Here is a 21,481-nt window from a genome sequence, read left to right as displayed (position 1 = left end):
CATTTGATATTTTCTTTCCCTGTTATTTTCTCACAAGGTGGTGAACCATTTCCAGCAGTTGCATAATGTTTGTCTGCCCTGCTCGACTGCCTTCGTTATCAACAACTGGTTTATCTGACGTCATCACAGAGTTCCAGGAATATTGCTGTTCTCCTACCTACTGGTTCCAGATCAGCTAACAAAACACAAATACTGTGACTGTGTGGCTACTCGGCAGTAAAGTAAAGGGGACCCGGGTCAGTTTTGGTACGCGATTGCGCGCACGTCCGAATGTGTGGAGGGAGTGCACGTGTTCCATTGACAGTCTTATGCAAGCCACCCTGCACACAGGCAAGATGTCCGAAGCTGCTGCTGTATCAGAGAACAACGGACTAAATGGTAGGTGTCGTCGAAATGCTTGGTTATATTTCATTGTCATTCTAATTGTTTATTAGAAAACTTGTCAGGTAATTTGAAACTGTGTATTTTGATACTTTACTACCTGGTTTTGAGAGAGAAAATATCTACTGAGCTTTGGGTTGATTTTCTATGTAGACATGGAAAAGGCTGTGTTGGAGGGCTAACATCGTGAACGGTGTGTTATTTCTGTATTGACAGTATCATGGACCAATAGAATTTTAAGAGGCGGTGTAAATTCTATGATTGACCAGCAGTAAACCAATCGTTGATGCACGTGGTGCTGAATAGGCGGGGAAATTTTGACGGCAATAAGACATAGAGATAAATGGAGGACTCTTCTTTATCTATGCTGTTATAGTTTCTATGACAGCATGGGCAGCGCCATTGAGGCTACAACCCACAGGAACCTCCACCCAGTAGTGGACTGCTATGACTACTTTCAAATGGCGGCTGCCCTCAATGGCGCTGCCCATGCTAAAATAGAAATTTGGCCACTAGAGGTTTCTATAAATCTCTATGCAACTAGACGCGATAGAAGAAGAAGAAGAAAAAGAAAGAAGTCTGAAAAATTAAAAATTGGGTTTGGCCAAATGTTAGGAATTTAAAAAATGTTGTAATAGTTCACATACCCAAGAGCTGAGGAAAAAAACATTCCCGAAAACCTAACAAAATCTACTTTGAAATATTACTTCTATTTTTTTATGCATAATCAGCTAATTTTGCATTGTGTAACAGTGTAATAGCTAACGTTACTTGTCGTCTATGTAAACAATACACATAGCCTACTGGGCTATTTAATCTGGTTTTGACTAGATGGGATCCAGCTAATGTCAGACAGAAGTGATTTTTCGTAGCAGGTTAGGATAATTAGGTTATTAATTAGGAAAGGGGTTTGGGTTCGCATAAATGCGAAAAAAATCTCCCCGACGCGACTCGGAACATGCGACTTTTGACGTCAATTTGACATTAGCTGCATCCCTTCGGGCCATGACCACTTAATCTGCGAGTGTGAATTTATATGTAGACCAGCAGTGTCTGCTACACCTACCTCAACACACCTGTCAATGTGGGATTGTTGCTCTCGAGAGTCTGGTCAATTTGTATACAGCCTGATACCTAATGGAAAATAATAATACAATATGATCAGTCTATAATGATCTATGTCATATCATATGCTTTATTACAGGTGTATTCACTATATCAGCCCCAAACATACATTTAACACAATTTAATCTTAACATTGCATTGTGATCTTCCTTTGTCAGAGCCTTCTACTCAACTGTGTTTGTCGTTATGAGTGTGTCTATATGGATATGTTCTGTTAGCACATATTGATGGACTATGTGATCAGACTGGAATGGACTGAGGGACGTGTTTATCAGAGTGTCACACATACCATGCCTCAGGAGTAATCACACAGTCAGCTCTGTGTTAACCTGCCTTTATGGGGCTGGGTTTGGATGTGGTGGAGCATTACCAAGCCCTGAACCAGGGGGGCTCGTTGACTTACTCGCTGATTTATCTATGGGGACAGACGTTCTGGATATGTGGAAAGAGGAGAATGTTTTTTTAGGACACACCAGGGCTAGGAGGGGTGGAGTACGAAAGTGGGGGTGGTGAGGCTGGGGATCAGAAGCTTTATGTTCTGAAGTTTGAGAGTACATCTCGTGTCAGTTACGTGCTAGCTGCTGTGAGGGTCGGGGGAACAGGTTTATTATTGTTAGAGACAGCTTACTCACTCTGCCTATAAATAAGTGGACACTCATTTTTGCTGCGTAATTCTCAGAATTGAGTAAAGCTTCCTGTCCACTGAAGTGTCATTGTCGGATAAAAAACTTTGGTACCAAACTCTGCATCTGCACTGTTCTTCAAGTAAATGTGTTTTTGTAAAAAGTAGTTTGTTAAAAGTAGTCCTTGTGCATAGTTGTATGGTTTGTTTAACTTTGCAATCATTGGTTTTTGTTTGACACATTTTAAGGTGAAAAATCAGTCTCAGCATCACTCTGTTACCGTGGAATTGCCCATCTCACTCCCATCCACACACTAGAAATTCAGTTGACTTTACTCTTCTTTTGTGAGTCTTTGGAGCCATTGGTTAGGCTATATATTTTCTGGTAAGAACGAACGAGGATCTATGTTTCTCTACCCCGTTTGTTTGAGTCTTTTCAGGGTGTCTACCAAGTTTTTATGCTGTTTCATGGATCCCCCACACCAAGTAAGCCAGGTCTCCAGGAGTTTCATGGGGTTTTGGTGGGCTTTGTTCCTGTGGTGTTCAAGCCAGCTTGACAAGGGGTTTTGGATGGTGGTCAGGTCATAACACTAGGCTTCCTGGGCTTCTCTGTGACCCCCTACAACAGCTGATAATGGCTACTCGACAGAGGAGCAGCCAGAACGTTCGGCTCACTACCGGCGCCATGGTAACCTTGTTTAATCGATGGAGCATAGACAATAGCTATAAATAGTGGCTTGGCTCAGGCCACTGTGTCATCCTCGGGATGAACCTGGGTGCTGAGTCGGGCTTGGGGCAGGGGGATGGGGACTGCTATCATCCAATGCTTGGCTAGCGAAACAGTTTACACTAGTTACCATAGCCACAAAGTAAAATAAATGTCTATATCATACAAAAAATTGGTTTTAAGGTTAGGATTAGGTGTACGGTTAGCAGTGTGTTTAAGGTTAGGTTTATAATAACATTTTAAGAAGAGAAATTGTAGAAATAGATGGGGTTTATGACTTTGTGGCTGTGGTAACTAGTGACAACCAAGTGATACTGACTGAGAGGCTAAATCGACTAAGCTAACTGTCACATGACCAGATTGTTTACTCTCTCGGCTATGAGATCATGTGCTCTGCTTGTGAGCTCTAGCTTCCTTGTTTCTGGCAGGATGTGTGATGGAAAATGAGAGAGAGATTTGAAATGTCTCTTCCTTTGAAACTTTTGTGTGTAATATTTACTGTTCATTTTTTATTATTTATTTCACTTTTGTTTGTTATCTATTTCACTTGCATTGGCAATGTAAACATGTGTTTCCCATGCCAATAAAGCCATTTGAATTCAATTGAGATACTGGATGTCTCTCCAGTGGCAGTATGTGGATGTCTATTGCCCTGTAGCCACTTGCTTACCAATATAGCAGTGGTTTCCCACCAAAGTTTGGACAGAACTACTCAGTTTATCTTTATTTGTACTATTTTCTACATTGTAGAATACAAGGGAAGACATCAAAACTATGAAATAACACATATACACTGCTCAAAAAAATAAAGGGAACACTTAAACAACATATCCTAGATATGAATGAAAGAAATAATCTTATTAAATACTTTTTTCTTGACATAGTTGAATGTGCTGACAACAAAATCACACAAAAATAATCAATGGAAATCCAATTTATCAACCCATGGAGGTCTGGATTTGGAGTCACACTCAAAATTAAAGTGGAAAACCACACTACAGGCTGATCCAACTTTGATGTAATGTCCTTAAAACAAGTCAAAATGAGGCTCAGTAGTGTGTGTGTGGCCTCCACGTGCCTGTATGACCTCCCTACAACGCCTGGGCATGCTCCTGATGAGGTGGCGGATGGTCTCTTGAGGGATCTCTTCCCAGACCTGGACTAAAGCATCCGCCAACTCCTGGACAGTCTGTGGTGCAACGTGGCGTTGGTGGATGGAGCGAGATATGATGACCCAGATGTGCTCAATTGGATTCAGGTCTGGGGAACGGGCGGGCCAGTCCATAGCATCAATGCCTTCCTCTTGCAGGAACTGCTGACACACTCCAGCCACATGAGGTCTTGCATTAGGAGGAACCCAGGGACAACCACACCAGCATATGGTCTCACAAGGGGTCTGAGGATCTCATCTCGGTACCTAATGGCAGTCAGGCTACCTCTGGCGAGCACATGGAGGGCTGTGCGGCCCCCCAAAGAAATGCCACCCCACACCATGACTGACCCACAGCCAAACCGGTCATGCTGGAGGATGTTGCAGGCAGCAGAACGTTCTCCACAGCGTCTCCAGACTCTGTCACGTGCTCAGTGTGAACCTGCTTTCATCTGTGAAGAGCACAGGGCGCCAGTGGCGAATTTGCCAATCTTGGTGTTCTCTGGCAAATGCCAAACGTCCTGCACGGTGTTGGGCTGTAAGCACAACCCCCACCTGTGGACGTCGGGCCCTAATACCACCCTCATGGAGTCTGTTTCTGACCGTTTGAGCAGACACATGCTCATTTTGCAGGGCTCTGGCAGTGCTCCTCCTGCTCCTCCTTGCACAAAGGCGGAGGTAGCGGTCCTGCTGCTGGGTTGTTGCCCTCCTACGGCATCCTCCAAGTCTCCTGATGTACTGGCCTGTCTCCTGGTAGCGCCTCCATGCTCTGGACACTACGCTGACAGACACAGCAAACCTTCTTGCCACAGCTTGCATTGATGTGTCATCCTGGATGAGCTGCACTACCTGAGCCACTTGTGTGGGTTGTAGACTCCGTCTCATGCTACCACTAGAGTGAAAGCACCGCCAGCATTCAAAAGTGACCAAAACATCAGCCAGGAAGCATAGGAACTGAGAAGTGGTCTGTGGACTCCACCTGCAGAACCACTCCTTTATTGGGGGTGTCTTGCTTATTGCCTCTAATTTCCACCTGTTGTCTATTCCATTTGCACAACAGCATGTGAAATTTATTGTCAATCAGTGTTGCTTCCTAAGTGGACAGTTTAATTTCACAGAAGTGTGATTGACTTGGAGTTACATTGTGTTGTTTAAGTGTTCCCTTTATTTTTTTGAGCAGTATAGTATCATGTAGTAATCAAAAAAGTGTTAAACAAATCAAAGTAGCCACCCTAAAATGGCGCCGGAAGAAATGGCAGCAGTTTTACGGGCACTCAACCAGTTGTGCTATTATGTGTTTTTTTCACGTTATTTGTAACTTATTTTGTACATAACGTTTTTGCAACCGTATCTTATGGCAAAAAAGAGCTTCTGGATTCCAGGACAGCGATCACTCACCTCGGATTAGATTTTTTTTTTTTTAACAACAAGCAAGACTCACATGATATTCTCCAAACACCCGGCAGGGCCGACATACCAGTTATTCGCAAGAGGAAGCGAAGCAGGTACAGAGGACGAAGAGCCGGATGCCTTGTCAGGACCCGCAGAAGGCGAGTAGGAAAGCTGCCGTTACCGTCAATATTACTCGCCAACGTGCAATCATTGGACAATAAATTAGACGAGATACGATCACGAATATCCTACCAACGGGACATCAAAAACTGTAATGTCCTATGTTTCACGGAATCGTGGCTGAATGACGACATGGCAGGACAGAACAGCACACTCCGGTAAGACGAGGGGGGGGGGCGGTCTGTGCATATTTGTAAACAACAGCTGGTGCACGAAATCTAAGGAAGTCTCTAGATTTTGCTCGCCTGAAGTAGAGTATATTGTGATAAATTGCAGGCCACAGTACTTGCCTAGAGAGTTCTCAGCTATACTTTTTGTGGCTGTTTATTTACCACCACAAACAGATGCTGGCACTAAGACCGCACTCAGTCAGCTGTATAAGGAAATAAGCAAACAGGAAACCACTCACCCAGAGACGGCGCTCCTAGTGGCCGGAGACTTTAATGCAGGGAAACTTAAATCAGTTCTACCAAATCTCTATCAACATGTTAAATGTGCAACCAGAGGGAAAAAAATTCTAGATCACCTGTACTCTACAAAGCTCTCCCTCGCCCTCCATTTGGTAAATCCAACCACAACTCTATCCTCCTGATTCCTGCTTACAAGCAAAAACTAAAGTAGAAAGCACCAGTGACTCGGTCTATAAAAAAGTGGTCAGATGAAGCAGATGCTAAACTACAGGACTGTTTTGCTATCACAGACTGGAACATGTTCCGGGATTCTTCCGATGACATTGAGGAGTACACCACATCAGTCACTGGCTTTATCAATAAGTGCATCGAGGACATCGTCCCCACAGTGACTGTACGTACATACCCCAACCAGAAGCCACGGATTACAGGCAACATTCGCACTGAGCTAAAGGGTATTGCTGCCGCTTTCAAGGTGCGGAACTCTAACCCGGAAGCTTACAAGAAATCCCACTATGCCCTGCGACGAACCATCAAACAGGCAAAGCGTCAATACAGGGCTAAGATTGAATCATACTACACCGGCTCCGACGCTTGTCTGATGTGGCAGGGCTTGCAAACTATTACAGACTACAAAGGGAAGCACAGCCGCGAGCTGCCCATGGACACGAGCCTACCAGACGAGCTAAATCACTTCTATGCTCGCTTCGAAGCAAGCAACACTGAGGCATGCATGAGAGCATCAGCTGTTCCGGACGACTGCGTGATCACGCTCTCCGTAGCCGACGTGAGTAAGACCTTTAAACAGGTCAACATACACAAGCCTGCGGGGCCAGACGGATTACAAGGACGTGTGCTCCAGGCATGTGCTGACCAACTGGCAGGTGTGTTCACTGACATCTTCAACATGTCCCTGATTGAGTCTGTAATACCTACATGTTTCAAGCAGACCACCATAGTCCCTGTGCCCAAGAACACAAAGGCAACCTGCCTAAATGACTACAGACCCGTAGCACTCACGTCCGTAGCCATGAAGTGCTTTGACAGGCTGGTAATGGCTCACATCAACACCATTATCCCAGAATGGGCTTGACCTCTCTTCCTGACCTTGTGCGATATGATTCTGAGCATGCTTCTGTGTCAGTCAACAGTTCTTGTGGTGTTGCAGGTAAGTATGGTGTATGTTGTGCTGTGTGTGTGTTTAGTCCATCACGCTCTCTTTCAGGGGAACAGTTCATCTCATCAGTGTGTTGTTCTTTTGTGTTCAGTAGGTGACAACGATTGCGGCGGTACACCGCTCCTTCTGCGGTGCGGACGTGATAGGAACGTTCAGTGTCTTTGACTTTTTGTGTGTATAATCTTTGGCAATTTTGGTACATGTATTGCTTGCCTGGTGTGGCTTCTTTTATGTATTTCAAATTGCCAAATCAAAACTCCAGTGTCAGTGTGACTCCCAAGAATTTGTATCCTAGCTGTTATTTGCTCTCTCCCCTGTAGCCAGTCCCTGCCTGTGCTCAGCATGATCAGCTGGCTTGTATATCACAGCAGGGACTGTAAAAACTGACAACACACAGAGGTATTTACTGCCCTTTCACCATGCAGTAAATAGATACAAGACCGGCTTAGGGAGAGTTAAACTTCCATACTTGTGGTTGTGTGTTTCTGCCAGACTTGCTGTCTGTCTAGCTCAGCGTTCAACACAGTGCCCTCCAAGCTCATGACTAAGCTCAGGACCTTGGGACTAAAAACCTCTCTCGGCAACTGGATCCTGGACTTCCTGACAGCCGCCCCCAGGTGGTGAGAGTAGGCAACAACACTCCCCCCACGCTGACTCTCGCCGAGTACACCCCCATCCACATCGACAGCACTGTAGTGGAGCAGGTTGAGAGCTTCAAGTTCCTCTGTGTCCACATCCCTAAGGAATTATCATGGTCCAAACACACCAACACAATAGTAAAGAAGTTACGACAACACCTCTTCTCCTTCAGGAGACTTAAAAGATTTGGCATGGGCCATCAGATCCTCAAAGTTTTACAACTGCATAATTGAGAGTATCTTGATTGGCTGCCTCACCGCTTGGTATGGCGACTGCTTGGCATCCGACCGCAAGGTGCTACAGAGGGTAGAGCGTACTGTATATAGCTGCCCAGACGGCATTGATCCTTTTTGCGCTAACTATTTTGACTCATCACATACGCTGCTGCTACTGTTTATTATCCATCCTGTTGCCTAGTCACTTTACCCCTACCTATATGTACATAGCCACCTCAATTGCCTCGTACCCCTGCACATCGCCTCGGTACTGGTACCCCGTGTATATAGTCAAGTTATAGTTACTCATTGTGTATTTATTCTTCGTGTCATAGTTTTTCTTCTATTTTTCTCTCTACGTTGTTGGAAAGAGCCAGTAAGCATTTCACTGTTAGTAAGTCAGCATTTTCACCTGTTGTTGTACAAAACGTGACAAATAAATTGTTGTTTGATCTTTATCCCCTTTATCTTCCCTTGTCTACATTAATGCCTTAAGAAAAACTTTGATGTTTTTTTCTGATAATGTTTAGTTAGGCATACAGGCACAATGTCCCAAGGTCTGCTCTAACAGAAACCATAGTAATAACATCAACAATGATAGACAAAAACATACCAAAACTACTCTCTAGAGCTCAATAGGGATACATTTGCTTATTCTCCCCTTACTTCGGAATGTAACCAACGTCATGTGTCCCATGTGTGCTTGTCCTCAGGGTCCTGGGTGGAGTTGGAGATGAACAGAGCTGTGGCCACGACTGCAGCGGGGTTGTCCCAGTGTGCCTCTGCCGTAGGCCAGGCTCTGGGGCTGCTCCCTCTGCCTCAGGTGGAGGAGGAGGTGGAGGCCATGGTGGGGGGACTGGAGCACGTGCCCTCCTCATCCTCCATCCATAATGGAGACATGGAGAGGATTTTACTGGATGCTCAGCATGAGTCCAGCCGCAGCAACTCTTCATGTGACAGGTAGGGGGCAGAGTACAGTTCGAATCTTGGCCTTGGAAAACTAGGTAAAGATAATTAACCCCCCTGTTGTGTTCATTTCATGTTAATTAATTCTGTGTTCCCGGTCCAAAATGACCGCCCCATTATAGCTGATTATAAATCCATAATAATACATATATTATCACCTAATGTTGTGTTAGATCTTTTTATCAACTTAAGTTCTTGTGAACATTACAAGTTTTGAACTTCTATTTGCTTTTTATGGCCTGTAGGCATCATTGACCTGAGCTCATAAAACTCATTTTTGAGTAAAAAAAGCATAATGTATGGATTATTTTTGACAATAACAAATACTCAAATGAAACATATTGTGCTATTTATCACAGACTACTTTGTGTCAAAGTTTAACAAGGACTCTCTCCTCCTTACCAGTGTCATGATCAAAGATATGATCAAGAGCCTCACATACAGTTTATCGTTTGGTCATTGTGCTGCCACAGAATGAATTGTGAGCAAGGCCTCAAAAAAGCTTTATATTCCAGAGCTGCAAGAAAAGTTCTACATATTAGTGAAACAATGTTGCGATTGTTTGTGAGAATGCCAACAGGTGTGGTTCCTGTGAGGGAAAGATTATCTTTGGGAAAGGTTCCCTTGGGAGTTGCCATGGAAGCCAAGAAGGGGAGTGAGGTTGTGTGTGTGTGTGTGTGTGTGTGTGTGTGTGTGTGTGTGTGTGTGTGTGTGCTCAAACACACATGCATGTGGGGGTCTGGGAGAGGAAGTATGTCCATCTGATGAATGGGCATGTGCCTGAACTAACTTTTTGACACTAATTGTAGTCTCACCCATTCATTTCTAATGACCGGTCATTTTTGACCGGGAACACCACAGGTGTACAAAAGTTAAATAAAACACTCAAAATGTTATGAAAGTCATCAAAATGTATTTTGTGTGTTCAGATGCCCTGTGCGGACAAAGTCATGGAACCTTATGATAATCAAATTAAATGAACTATATTTTTCAGAGAGAAAACTTGTAAATCGGTCCAATTCGACCAGAACACAGCAGGGGGGTTAAAATTCTTTTGATTTCCCTGGTGAGGTCACATACTAGCCCACAATTAATGTAGATTTAATATCTGAATTCATATAGTATGAAGTGTGCTGTGATGGCGATGTAAATAGAATCGATTTACAATAGGAAACAACATCCTCATCAGCTGTGTGTGCACAGGGTGAAGTCCCCCACCAAACTTAAATCCACTCACACTGTGTGCTTTCCCTTTCTGACCCATGAAGCTGCCTGCCATAAACCCAGGCTTATCTGATCGCCCAGAGTCAGTCAGCTGTCAATGAGTCACCTGACAATGTTTACCAGGGGTGTTTCTACAACAGCTTACTAACTGCAGAAGCTCAGACAGACAGACTCATCCATCCACTTTGAGGTTGCAGGCTGAGAGGCAAAGTGAGATCATAATAGAGGCAAGATCTGCATGCACATTTAGCCATTAGAGATGAAATCTCTTGATTAATATATTGGGAATTTGAACATGCCCCAAAACTTCAACCTGAATACTGCCTACAAGTGTACATTCTCATTCACCAAGGGAGAAAAGACTTGGAGTGCAGTGGTTGGCTGTAACAGTTTGTTATTTTGTTGTTTGATCCTCCCTACAGTCCTCCCCGGCCTCATAGTCCCCAGGAGGATGATCATGATGGACAGATCATATTTGATGTGGACGTGAGCAGCAGGAGAGACAGCCAAGTAAGAGTTATTGCTCAGTCTGCCTGAGCTGCCTACATCACTTGTCTGTTTCCATGGCACTATAACCTGCTGCTTCCCTCACTCTCTGTATCCTGGTGAATGACAACCATAGCATGTGTTACTATGGTGATGGCGGCAGGAAACCCCGACCCGGTGGGTTTGAATCCATGGGCATGGCAGAAGCCACAGCTTCAGGTTCCATTGCAGATCACACACACACACACACACACACACACACACACACACACACACACACACACACACACACACACACACACACACACACTGTCAATGGATGACATGGCAAAGCCACACTCTTGTCTGTTGATGAATGGAGACTTGACTCTCTGTTCCTGTAACCATGGCAGCCTCACACACAGGGTTTATTGTAAGGTCTGTATTGTATGGGCGATCGGCCATATAGTCTTAGTGGCTCGACCTAGGATGAGGTGGATGGGCTTGTTGATTTTACTTAAATCAGTGTCCTAATGCTCTGCATGTGTTCCTGTGCAGTCAGAGGAGGATGCCCTGGAGAAGGAGAGGGACATGGATATCCTCATGAAGGACTCCGACTGGGTAGCAGACTGGTCCAGTCGGCCCGAGAACATTCCCCCTAAGTGAGTGATGTACACAGCCCATTGCTCCTAAAACATTCAGGTCTTAGTGTATCTGGTCTCCTTGGTAAATCCTAGTGTGTTTGCATCAGTCTACTTAGACTGAACATTTTGACATGATGAAGAGAAGATGAATTATACTGTTATGGACAACTTTGGTTTTTCATTGAAGAGTGATGTGTAAACTGGATGATGATGATGATGTTGACGTTACTGTATGGTAACTATAATGTGTTCTTGCCTGTAGGGAGTTCCATTTCCGCCACCCACGGCGTTCAGATACACTCAGCATGAGAAATACAGGGGCGATGAAGAAAGGAGGCGTCTTCTCTTCAGAGTTCCTCAAAGTGTTCATCCCCTCACTGTTACTGTCACACATCCTGGTTCTGGGGCTGGGGTAAGAGAAAACGCAGGACACTATTTGGCCATCAACCTCAGCTAGGCAATCATTTCTGTGATAAATGTGATGTCACTTTTTTTATGGTAGTGAAAAAGCCGAGTGATGGCATTTATGGAATGTTTGTTTCAACCCATCAATGGATCTGCCTGCAGAATAACATTTTCCGTTATTTAGCCGTTAACTGGCTAAGTAAACACTCTATCCATAGCTGAATGTAGACACACACAGCAGCTCCCAAATGGAATCTCATGAACACCTTTTCATTTCCTTTTGTTTACACTTAACATAAAATTAGAAAACTCCGATTCAATATAGAATGTGGTTAGGAAAATTGAGAGGACTGTTTTGTTTACTGGAAATCAGATACCCCTAGAACAGAACTGCATGTACAGAAAATGATCAAACAATATATTATGAACTCTGACTCATACCTGCTCAACACACACACACACACACACACACACACACACACACACACACACACACACCAAACACTTCCATGCAGTTTTCTGTATAGACCAGCAGAGGGTGTATGGCGGCAGCAGACAGTGGGAAGCGGCAATGCTCCAGCCCTGTTTATGTCTGTGTCTGGCTGGTAAAACAGCTGCTAATGGGATGGATATACACCTGCACCACACCCTTAACACACACTTTAAGACAGCATACATTATACATTACATGACAGGGACACACTCCATCTGTCACTTATCAACTTACTAATGACTCAGGGTGTAACTGCCCTCTCCCTCTCTCCCCCTTCAGAGTGTACATTGGGAAGAGGTTGACCACGCCCCCTACAAGCTCTTTCTGAGCAGGAAACTGAAAAAGTGCCTGAGGAATGGCTGTAATTTTTTGGGGGGAAATGTTGCTCTTTTACGAAGAATGCCCATCTCTCCTCAAACTTTCCTTCTCTCCCTTACCCCTCTTTCTCTCTCTCTCTGTGCTTTTTCCCACCTGTCAAAGCATTTCCTCTTCCTGTATCCTGCGCAGACCTGAGATGTGCTGTTCTCAGGACAGATGTGTTGCCCTTTCTCTTATTTTACCCCCTGCCCCCTTTTCTATCAGTCATTTTCTGACTGCTTCCAGAGTAAGGCCATATTCCCTTTTGCTCCTGTTTGGGTGGGTATTTTGGGAAGCGTAAAACCAAACCTAACTCTTCTACACACTAGATCCAGCACTCTGTAATTGCCTGGTTGTACGAGAGAGAGCTGTCTGCCCTACAGATTTAGAAGATAGAAGTAGCCCAAGATCGTGCCACCTACAACGGTGGTTGGGTGAAACTCTCAAACCCTGAAAAGGTCCAACCAAATTCAGAAACAAAGAAGCTAACCTGAAGATGTGAGCATGCCTTTGAAAGTAATCATTTTGTTCAGAAGTGGAAATACAATTTACTATAGTTGTTATGGTATCTTCGTATAAATGTATTTTACCACCAGTGGTGTATTGATAATGAAGCCTGGGTTTTGATTATGAAGGGTGTTACCATAGTGGCCATCTCAAACCCACAACCACCTGACGCTGTGCACTGGAGGGAATCTGCTTGGCCTGCCAGATGAGATGTCTACAAGACCTATGGTATCAGGAATATATCTACACCTTGATGGAAAATATCATATTACACATGTATCCAGTTGTTAATCATTATAAAAATGTCTGTCATTTCAAATGCATTTTAAACAATTTTCAAAACTGACATGAATGACTGGAACATTATGGATATATTCCTCCGATTAAATGTAAACTGACACAGTTGTTTTGTGGGTGGAAGTTGGGTAGCCACACTGGGGTGGTGTATTTGTTCTGGTGTGTGTCATTCTCTTGTTTGTCTGTTTTGAGTTCTCTACAACATATCATGGGCCTAGTTATTTAGGCCTGGTTCACTGGGTACACCTCTGATATGCCTGCACAAGTGTGACAGGTCAACTTCCCACCTGTACAACATACATGCATACACTTAAGAACAAGCTCATGTGGGTTGTTAGTCCAGCTGGAGAGAGATAAACCCTGATGTTTCACCACACTGATAGCAGGAGCTGGAATGGAGTCCAGATGCAGAATAGTTTGAGTAGCACAACCCCATGTACAAACTTAAGCATGCTCTGACAGTCACGGTGACCTATGTCACAGTGCTCCAAGATGGACAGCAGTATTTCAAAGTTGACACAATGTGCTGTTTGTACTAACTCCACCATTGGACCTTGCTGAGATCAACCTCTTGTATACAGTATCTTATTTGTATCTCCCTCTACACAACTGCCAAAAGGAACTGAGGTCCACCTTGAAACTCAACTGTTCTGAGTGACCATGTGCCTCACCTCTGTTCCCAAGCCTCCATTGTGGTTCTGTTGGTCTCACTGTCTGCCTGTGATCAGACTTTGAGAGGCTACTGTATGGCATGTTTTTGGGGTGTTGTTTTTTTTCTCAATGAGTTTTATTGTCTGTATTGTTGTGACATTGGAGTCTGAACAGACAGCATGAGGTATAGCTATGATGAGACGGAACTACAGGGATTTAATGAAGATTATGTTTTCAGTCTGAAATTAGGATGTTAGAAAGACACCTTGCAAGGCCCAAAGTGAAAAGGAAAATGAATGTGTAGAAATGGTTCCCCTCAGACTGCTATGCTAACAATAGTTATTATCATATACATCCTTTTGATTTCATTTGATGTTTTTTCCCCTCATTGGAAAATGTAAAAATAATTTGTCAATAAAATTCCCTGAATCAAGCTGAATTGTTGCTACGGATTCTTTTGTGACTGATCAACTACACTGAACAAAAATATAAATGCAACATGCGACAATTTCAACGATTTTACTGAGTTACAGTTCATATAAGAAAATCTGTTAATTGAAATAAATTCAATGGGCCCTAATCTATGGATTTCACATGAAGCTGCAGGGGTGTAGCCATGCATAGGCCCACGAACTTGGGAGCCAGGCCCAGCCAATCAGAATGAGTTTTTCCCCACAAAAGGGCTTTATTCAGACAGAAATACTCCTCCGTTTCATCAGCTGTCCAAGTGGCTGGTCTCAGACGATCCTGGATGTGGAGGTCCTAGGCTGGCGTGGTTACACGTGGTCTGCGGTTGTGAGGCCGGTTGGACGTACTGCCAAATTCTCAAAAATTATGTTGGAGGCGGCTTATGGTAGAGAAATAAACCACTCAATTATCTGGGAACAGCTCTGGTGGACATTCCTGCAGTCACGCTCCCTCAAAACTTGAGACTTCTGTGGCATTGTGTTGTGTGACAAAACTGCACCTTTTTGAGTGGTCTTTTATTGTCCCCAGCACAAGGTGAACCTGTGTAATGATCATGCTGTTTAATCAGCTTCTTGATATGCCACGCCTGTCAGGTGGATGGATTATCTTGGCAAAGGAGAAATGCTCACTAACAGGGATGTAAACCATATTCTGCACAAAATTTGAGAGAAATAAGCATTGTGTGCATATGGAAAATGTCTGGGATCTTTTATTTCAGCTCATGAAACATCGGATCAACACTTGTTGCGTTTGTATTTTTTGTTCAGTTTAGAAACACACACAAATTTAAATTCATCATCTCACTATTTTCATGCTTTTGGTATTTTCCTAAACAGCTATTGTGCTCGGAAGGAAATTTGGGGAAAGCATTGGAGGGACACCCCTTTCAGCTGCATCTGGTCTCCTACCCAGGTACCAGCCAGAGCCCATTCCTGCTTTGCTTCAGATAAAAGCCAGCAGGTAGAGGCAGGGTGATATGGCTGCTAGCAAGTCCTCATACCTCAGCCTATAACACAGTCAGTTGTCATATTCCAGAGCCTTCATTTGAAACTGGTCAGGCATACACAATACCAAATGTTTAGCAGAGTGCGTGCCTGCACAGTCATTTGTCATGCAATGGCGCTTGTCATGTCTCTCCCTGAATGTCCCTAGAGAGGCCACAGGCCTGGTTCTGCTACCTGGCACCTCTGCCTCTTCCTGTCATGTTGTTTCTCATATCACTGTCTTTATGTAAGTGCATGGAGTCAACACTGACATAACACTGTGTTGTTGCTTTTAACATGATTTTGAATCTCTTTTTAAGCTCCTCGACTGGAAGGTAACCACCCCCCTCTCTTTCACACACACACACACACACACACACACACACACACACACACACACACACACACACACACACACACACACACACACACACACACACACACACACACACAACAATCAATCAGTGAAACCCCTTTTAGTGTCCTCTGGCTTTCTGTAGGCACAGCACAGATATACTGTAGAGGTTTCACCAACCACTGGTGAACAACACCTGGTCTTTCTATGACATAGAAAGGGGGATACCTAGTCAGTTGTCCAACTGAATGTATTCAACTGAAATGTGTATTCCTCATTTAACCCCACCCCTCTGAATCAGAGAGGTGCGGGGGCTGACTTAATCAACATCCACGTCTTCAGCGCCTGGGGAACAGTGGTTTAACTGCCTTTCTCAGCGGCAGAACGACATATTTTTTACCTTGTCAGCTCAGGGATTCAATCCAGCAACCTTCCGGTTACTGGCCCAATGCTCTAACCACTAGGCTACCTGCCGCCCCATAGACTGACCAGGTGAAAGCTAAGATCCCTTATGCATGTAACCTGTTAAATCCACTTCAATCAGTGCAGATGAAGGGGAGGAGACAGGTTAAAGTAGGATTTTGACGCCTTGAGACAATTGAGACATCAAATCAAAGTTTATTTGTTACGTGCGCCAAATACAACAGGTGTACAGTCGTGGCCAAAAGTTTTGAGAGTGACACAAATATTAATTTTCACAAAGTCTGCTGCCTCAGTGTCTTTAGATATTTTTGTCAGATGTTACTATGAAATACTGAAGTATAATTTCAAGCGTTTCATAAGTGTCAAATGCTTTTATTGATAATTACACGAAGTTGATGCAAAGATTCAATATTTGCAGTGTTGACCCTTCTTTTTCAAGACCTCTGCAATCCGCCCTGGCATGCTGTCAATTAACTTCTGGGCCACATCCTGACTGATGGCAGCCCATTCTTGCATAATCAATGCTTGGAGTTTGTCAGAATTCGTGGTTTTTTTTTGTCCACCCGCCTCTTGAGGATTGACCACAAGTTCTCAATGGGATTAAGGTCTGGGGAGTTTCCTGGCCAAAAATATCGATGTTTTGTTCCCGAGCCACTTTTTCCTTATGGCAAGGTGCTCCATCATGCTGGAAAAGGCATTGTTCATTACCAAACTGTTCCTGGATGGTTGGGAGAAGTTGCTCTCGGAGGATGTGTTGGTACCATTCTTTATTCATGGCTGTGTTCTTTGTCAAAATTGTGAGTGAGCCCACTCCCTTGGCTGAGAAGCAACCCCACACATGAATGGTCTCAGGATGCTTTAGTGTTGGCATGACACAGGACTGATGGTAGTGCTCACCTTGTCTTTTCCGGACAAGCTTTTTTCCGGATGCCCCAAACAATCGGAAAGGGGATTCATCAGAGAAAATGACTTTACCCCAGTCCTCAGCAGTCCAATCCCTGTACCTTTTGCAGAATATCAGTCTGTCCCTGATGTTTTTCCTGGAGAGAAGTGGCTTCTTTGCTGCCTTTCTTGACACCAGACCATCCTCCAAAAGTCTTTGCCTCACTGTGTGTGCAGATGCACTCACACCTGCCTGCTGCCATTCCTGAGCAAGCTCTGTACTGGTGGTGCCCCGATCACGCAGCTGAATCAAGTTTAGGAGACGGTCCTTGAAGTTCTTGATGATCCGATAAATGGTTGATTTAGGTGCAATATTACTGGCAGCAATATCCTTGCCTGTGAAGCCCTTTTTGTGCAAAGCAATGATGACGGCACGTGCTTCCTTGCAGGTAACCATGGATGACAGAGGAAGAACAATGATTCTAAGCACCACCCTCCTTTTGAAGCTTCCAGTCTGTTATTCGAATTCGGTCAGCATGACAGAGTGATCTCCAGCCTTGTCTTCATCAACACTCACACCTATGTTAACGAGAGAATCACTGACATGATGTCAGCTGGTCCTTTTGTGGCAGGGCTGAAATGCAGTGGAAATGTTTTTGGGGGATTCAGTTCATTAGCATGGCAAAGAGGGACTTTGCAATTAATTGCTATTCATCTGATCACTCTTCATAACATTATGGAGTATATGCAAATTGCCATCATACAAACTGAGGCAGCAGACTTGGTGAAAATTTATATTTGTGTCATTCTCAAAACTTTTGGCCACGACTGTAGACCTTACAGTGAAATGCTTACTTACAGGCTCTAACCAATAGTGCAAAAAAGGTATTAGGTGAACAATAGGTAAGTAAAGAAATAAAAACAACAGTAAAAAGACAGTGAAAAACAGTAGCGAGGCTATAAAAGTAGCGAGGCTACATACAGACACCGGTTAGTCAGGTTGATTGAGGTAGTATGTACATGTAGATATGGTTAAAGTGACTATGCATATATGACGAACAGAGAGTAGCAGTAGGGTAAAGAGGGGTTGGCGGGTGGCGGGACAATGCAGATGCAGATAGCCAGGTTAGCCAATGTACGGGAGCACTGTTTGGTCGGGCCAATTGAGGTAGTATGTACATATGTCATATGTACATGAATGTATAGTTAAAGTGACTGTGCATATATGATAAACAGAGAGTAGCAGTAGCGTAAAAGAGGGGTTTGGGGAGGGTGGGGGGGGGGGGCACACAATGCAAATAGTCCGGGTAGCCATTTGATTACCTGTTCATGAGTCTTATGGCTTGGGGGTAAAAACTATTGAGAAGCCTTTTTGTCCTAGACTTGGCTCTCCGGTACCGCTTGCCATACGGTAGTAGAGAGAACAGTCTATGACTGGGGTGGCTGGGGTCTTTGACAATTTTTAGGGCCTTCCTCTGACACTGCCTGGTGTAGAGGTCCTGGATGGCAGGCAGCTTTGCCCCAGTGATGTACTGGGCCATACGCACTACCCTCTGTAGTGCCTTGCGGTCGGAGGCCGAGCAATTGCCGTACCAGGCAGTGATGCAACCAGTCAAGATGCTCTCGATGTTGCAGCTGGATTGTGTATGTGGATTGTGTATGTGTGCCATTCAGAGGGTGATTGGGTAAGACAAAGGATTTAAGTGCCTTTGAACAGGTTATGGTAGTAGGTGCCAGGCGCAGCGGTTTGAGTGTGTCAAGAACTGCAACATTGCTGGGTTTTTCATGCTCAACAGTTTCCCATGTGTATGAAGCAGAGGCTCCTCAGAGGAAGGGGTGGACCATACTCTTCAGTGAATTTCATTTAAAAAAAAATTTTTATCCATTTTATATAAACTATACTAAACATATTCACGTCACCAAATAATTGATTAAAACACACTGTTTTGCAATGAAGGTCTACAGAGGCCTCAACAGCATTCTAGGGTAGCACCATGGTGTAGCCAGAAGACAGCTAGTTTCTGTCCTCCTCTGGGTACATTGACTTCAATACAAAACCTAGGAGGCTCATGGTTCTCACACCCTTCCATAGACTTACACAATAGTTATGACAACTTCCGGAGGACATCCTCCAACCTATCAGAGCTCTTGCAGCATGAACTGACATGTTGTCCACCCAATCAAAGGATCAGATAATAAATCTAGCACTGAAAGCATAAGTTACAGCTAGCTAGCACTGCAGTGTATAAAATATGGTGAGTAGTTAACTCAAGGAGAAGCAAGAGAGAGAGAGAGAGATATTTTGTTGTATTCTTTTTCACTTTCACTTACTTAGCTAGGGAATGCAGCTAGCTAGTTTAGCCTACTCAAAAACCAGGTTCAAACAGAGAGGGCTTGTATGTTAGGTAGCTGGCTATGTCTATCCAACACTGGAACTCTTTCAAGTCAAGGTAAGCTTTTGGTTTTATTAATTTATTGCCACCGGGCCTGCCGGTGTAACTGCTAAACTGCTTGCGGTACTGCATGATTGTAGTGGGTTTACTAACGCGTTAATTCTAGTAGCTATGTTCACTATGACATTAACATGGTGACAACGATGTAGGCTGTGTATAGCGGTTAGCAGTTATGATATGAAGGTTTGGCTTGGAAAGTTTTTTTTGCCTGGTCACAGAAAGCTGATGTGTTGTCCACAAGCGAAGGGAAAAGGTGAGAGAAGGTGAGTGCGTAGATGCGAGAAGGAATACAATGATCAAAGGGATCATGCTTTTTTATGTGGCTGCTAGGAAAGTGAACTGTGTTTGCATGTGATCAGGGGTGTATTCATTCCGCCGATTCTGTTGAAAAACAATTCTTAAATGGAAGCAAACGGAAAAAAACAGAGGAATAAACATACCTGAATTTGTCAAATAGAAACTCTCGTTTGCAACTGTTGGAGTAAATATCAATTTTAAACCCTAATTCAGCTAGATGCATGCAAGAGTGTGCAAGACAATATTGAATGTGTCAATGTCTGTCACCTTGATTACTCAAATTTCTCTTGACCTGTGCATCTACGTTGTAACTTTTCATTCATAGGCTAGGTTGTAGCTACCTCATGATGGGTATAGGAAAAATGTAAGTATCATGTAGTAGCCTAAACCTGTTGATGTTACATTGATTTGGTTGAATGGATATGAATGACAGTCATCAAATATGCTGTAATAGAAATAAGGCCATGCTCATAAAACATTTTTTTATCATCTTCCATCATCTTAAACGGCACCAACCGTGACTGGTATCAAGAATTCCTCATGTTTGGTATACTCAGTGTATTTTCTGGTTCAGTGCCTAATGAAGAATACTGTCCTCTAGTGGTGAAAACGAGTATGAGGCGAGGCTCTGCTTTGTGTGTTAGGGAGGGCTGGGGACCTGTGTGTCTCTGTATGTTTGTAGCCTATATGAAATTCATGTTCAGTAGAAATGACTGATATGTGTGTCAATATGGTGAAGTTATGCAATAGTCGTACACTCTGACAATACAAATGACACAGATACTGAGAGTCAGACTCTAAAGTGAAGTGTAACTTGATCTAAACACAATTGCACTGAACCTTTTGATACTCAGCCTGGCATGTGGCGAAGTGGTTGACTCAGATAAACAGTCAGTATGGCTTACTGAATCGGCTGAGTCAGTAGGCTGTTGAGCAGCATCCAAGAAAAGTTCACCCTCACTCCAATTCTTCTCTAACAAGTGGGACATGAGGCAGAACAGTAATTAATGGTAATCAATGAAGGGGGGGATACAAATAGGAATTATCCTAGAATTCAGTTCTACTTCCTTTGTAATAATGTATGCATACAAGTGGGATGGAATGCCTAGACATCATTCCATCTTCATAATACACTGAACAAAAATATAAACACAACATGTAAAGTGTTGGCCCCATGTTTCATGAGCTGAAATAAAAGATCCCCCAAATTTTCCAAACTCACAAAAGACGTATTTCTCTCAAATGTTGTGCACAAATTAGTTTACGTCCCTGTTTCTCATTTGCAAATATAATCCATCCTCCTGACAGGTGTGACATATCAAGAAGCTGATAAACAGCATGATCATTTCACAGGTGCACCTTGTGCTGGGGACAATAAAAGGCCACTCTAAAATGTGCAGTTTTGTCACACAACACAATGCCACAGATGTCTCATGTTTTGAAGGACCGTGCAGTTGGTATGCTGACTGCGGGAATCTCCACCAGAGCTGTTGCTAGAGAATTGAATGTTAATGTATCTACCTTAAGCTGCCTCCAATATCATTTTAGAGACTTTTGCAGTACGTCCAACCGAACTAAAAACCACAGACCACA

General features: G+C 43.7%; 1 protein-coding gene across 2 annotated transcripts; it reads left to right on the top strand.

The window, feature by feature from the left end:
- The first annotated feature begins 72 nt into the window (after window positions 1-72).
- On the top strand, window positions 73-14,466 carry bnip3l (BCL2/adenovirus E1B interacting protein 3-like). Of its 2 annotated transcripts, XR_001319192.2 has the most exons (7): window positions 73-378; window positions 8,732-8,978; window positions 10,631-10,718; window positions 11,232-11,335; window positions 11,580-11,729; window positions 12,495-13,070; window positions 13,208-14,460. XR_001319192.2 is itself a non-coding variant. In NM_001141679.1 (6 exon segments), coding segments are annotated over 6 exon segments (681 nt in total). In that variant the 5' UTR covers window positions 330-335; the 3' UTR covers window positions 12,544-14,466.
- Window positions 14,467-21,481: the final 7,015 nt, after the last annotated feature.

The sequence above is a fragment of the Salmo salar genome, chromosome ssa11 (genome assembly GCF_905237065.1).
Source record: "Salmo salar chromosome ssa11, Ssal_v3.1, whole genome shotgun sequence".
NCBI lineage: Eukaryota > Metazoa > Chordata > Actinopteri > Salmoniformes > Salmonidae > Salmo > Salmo salar.
This window is presented reverse-complemented; position numbering and strand designations above follow the sequence as displayed.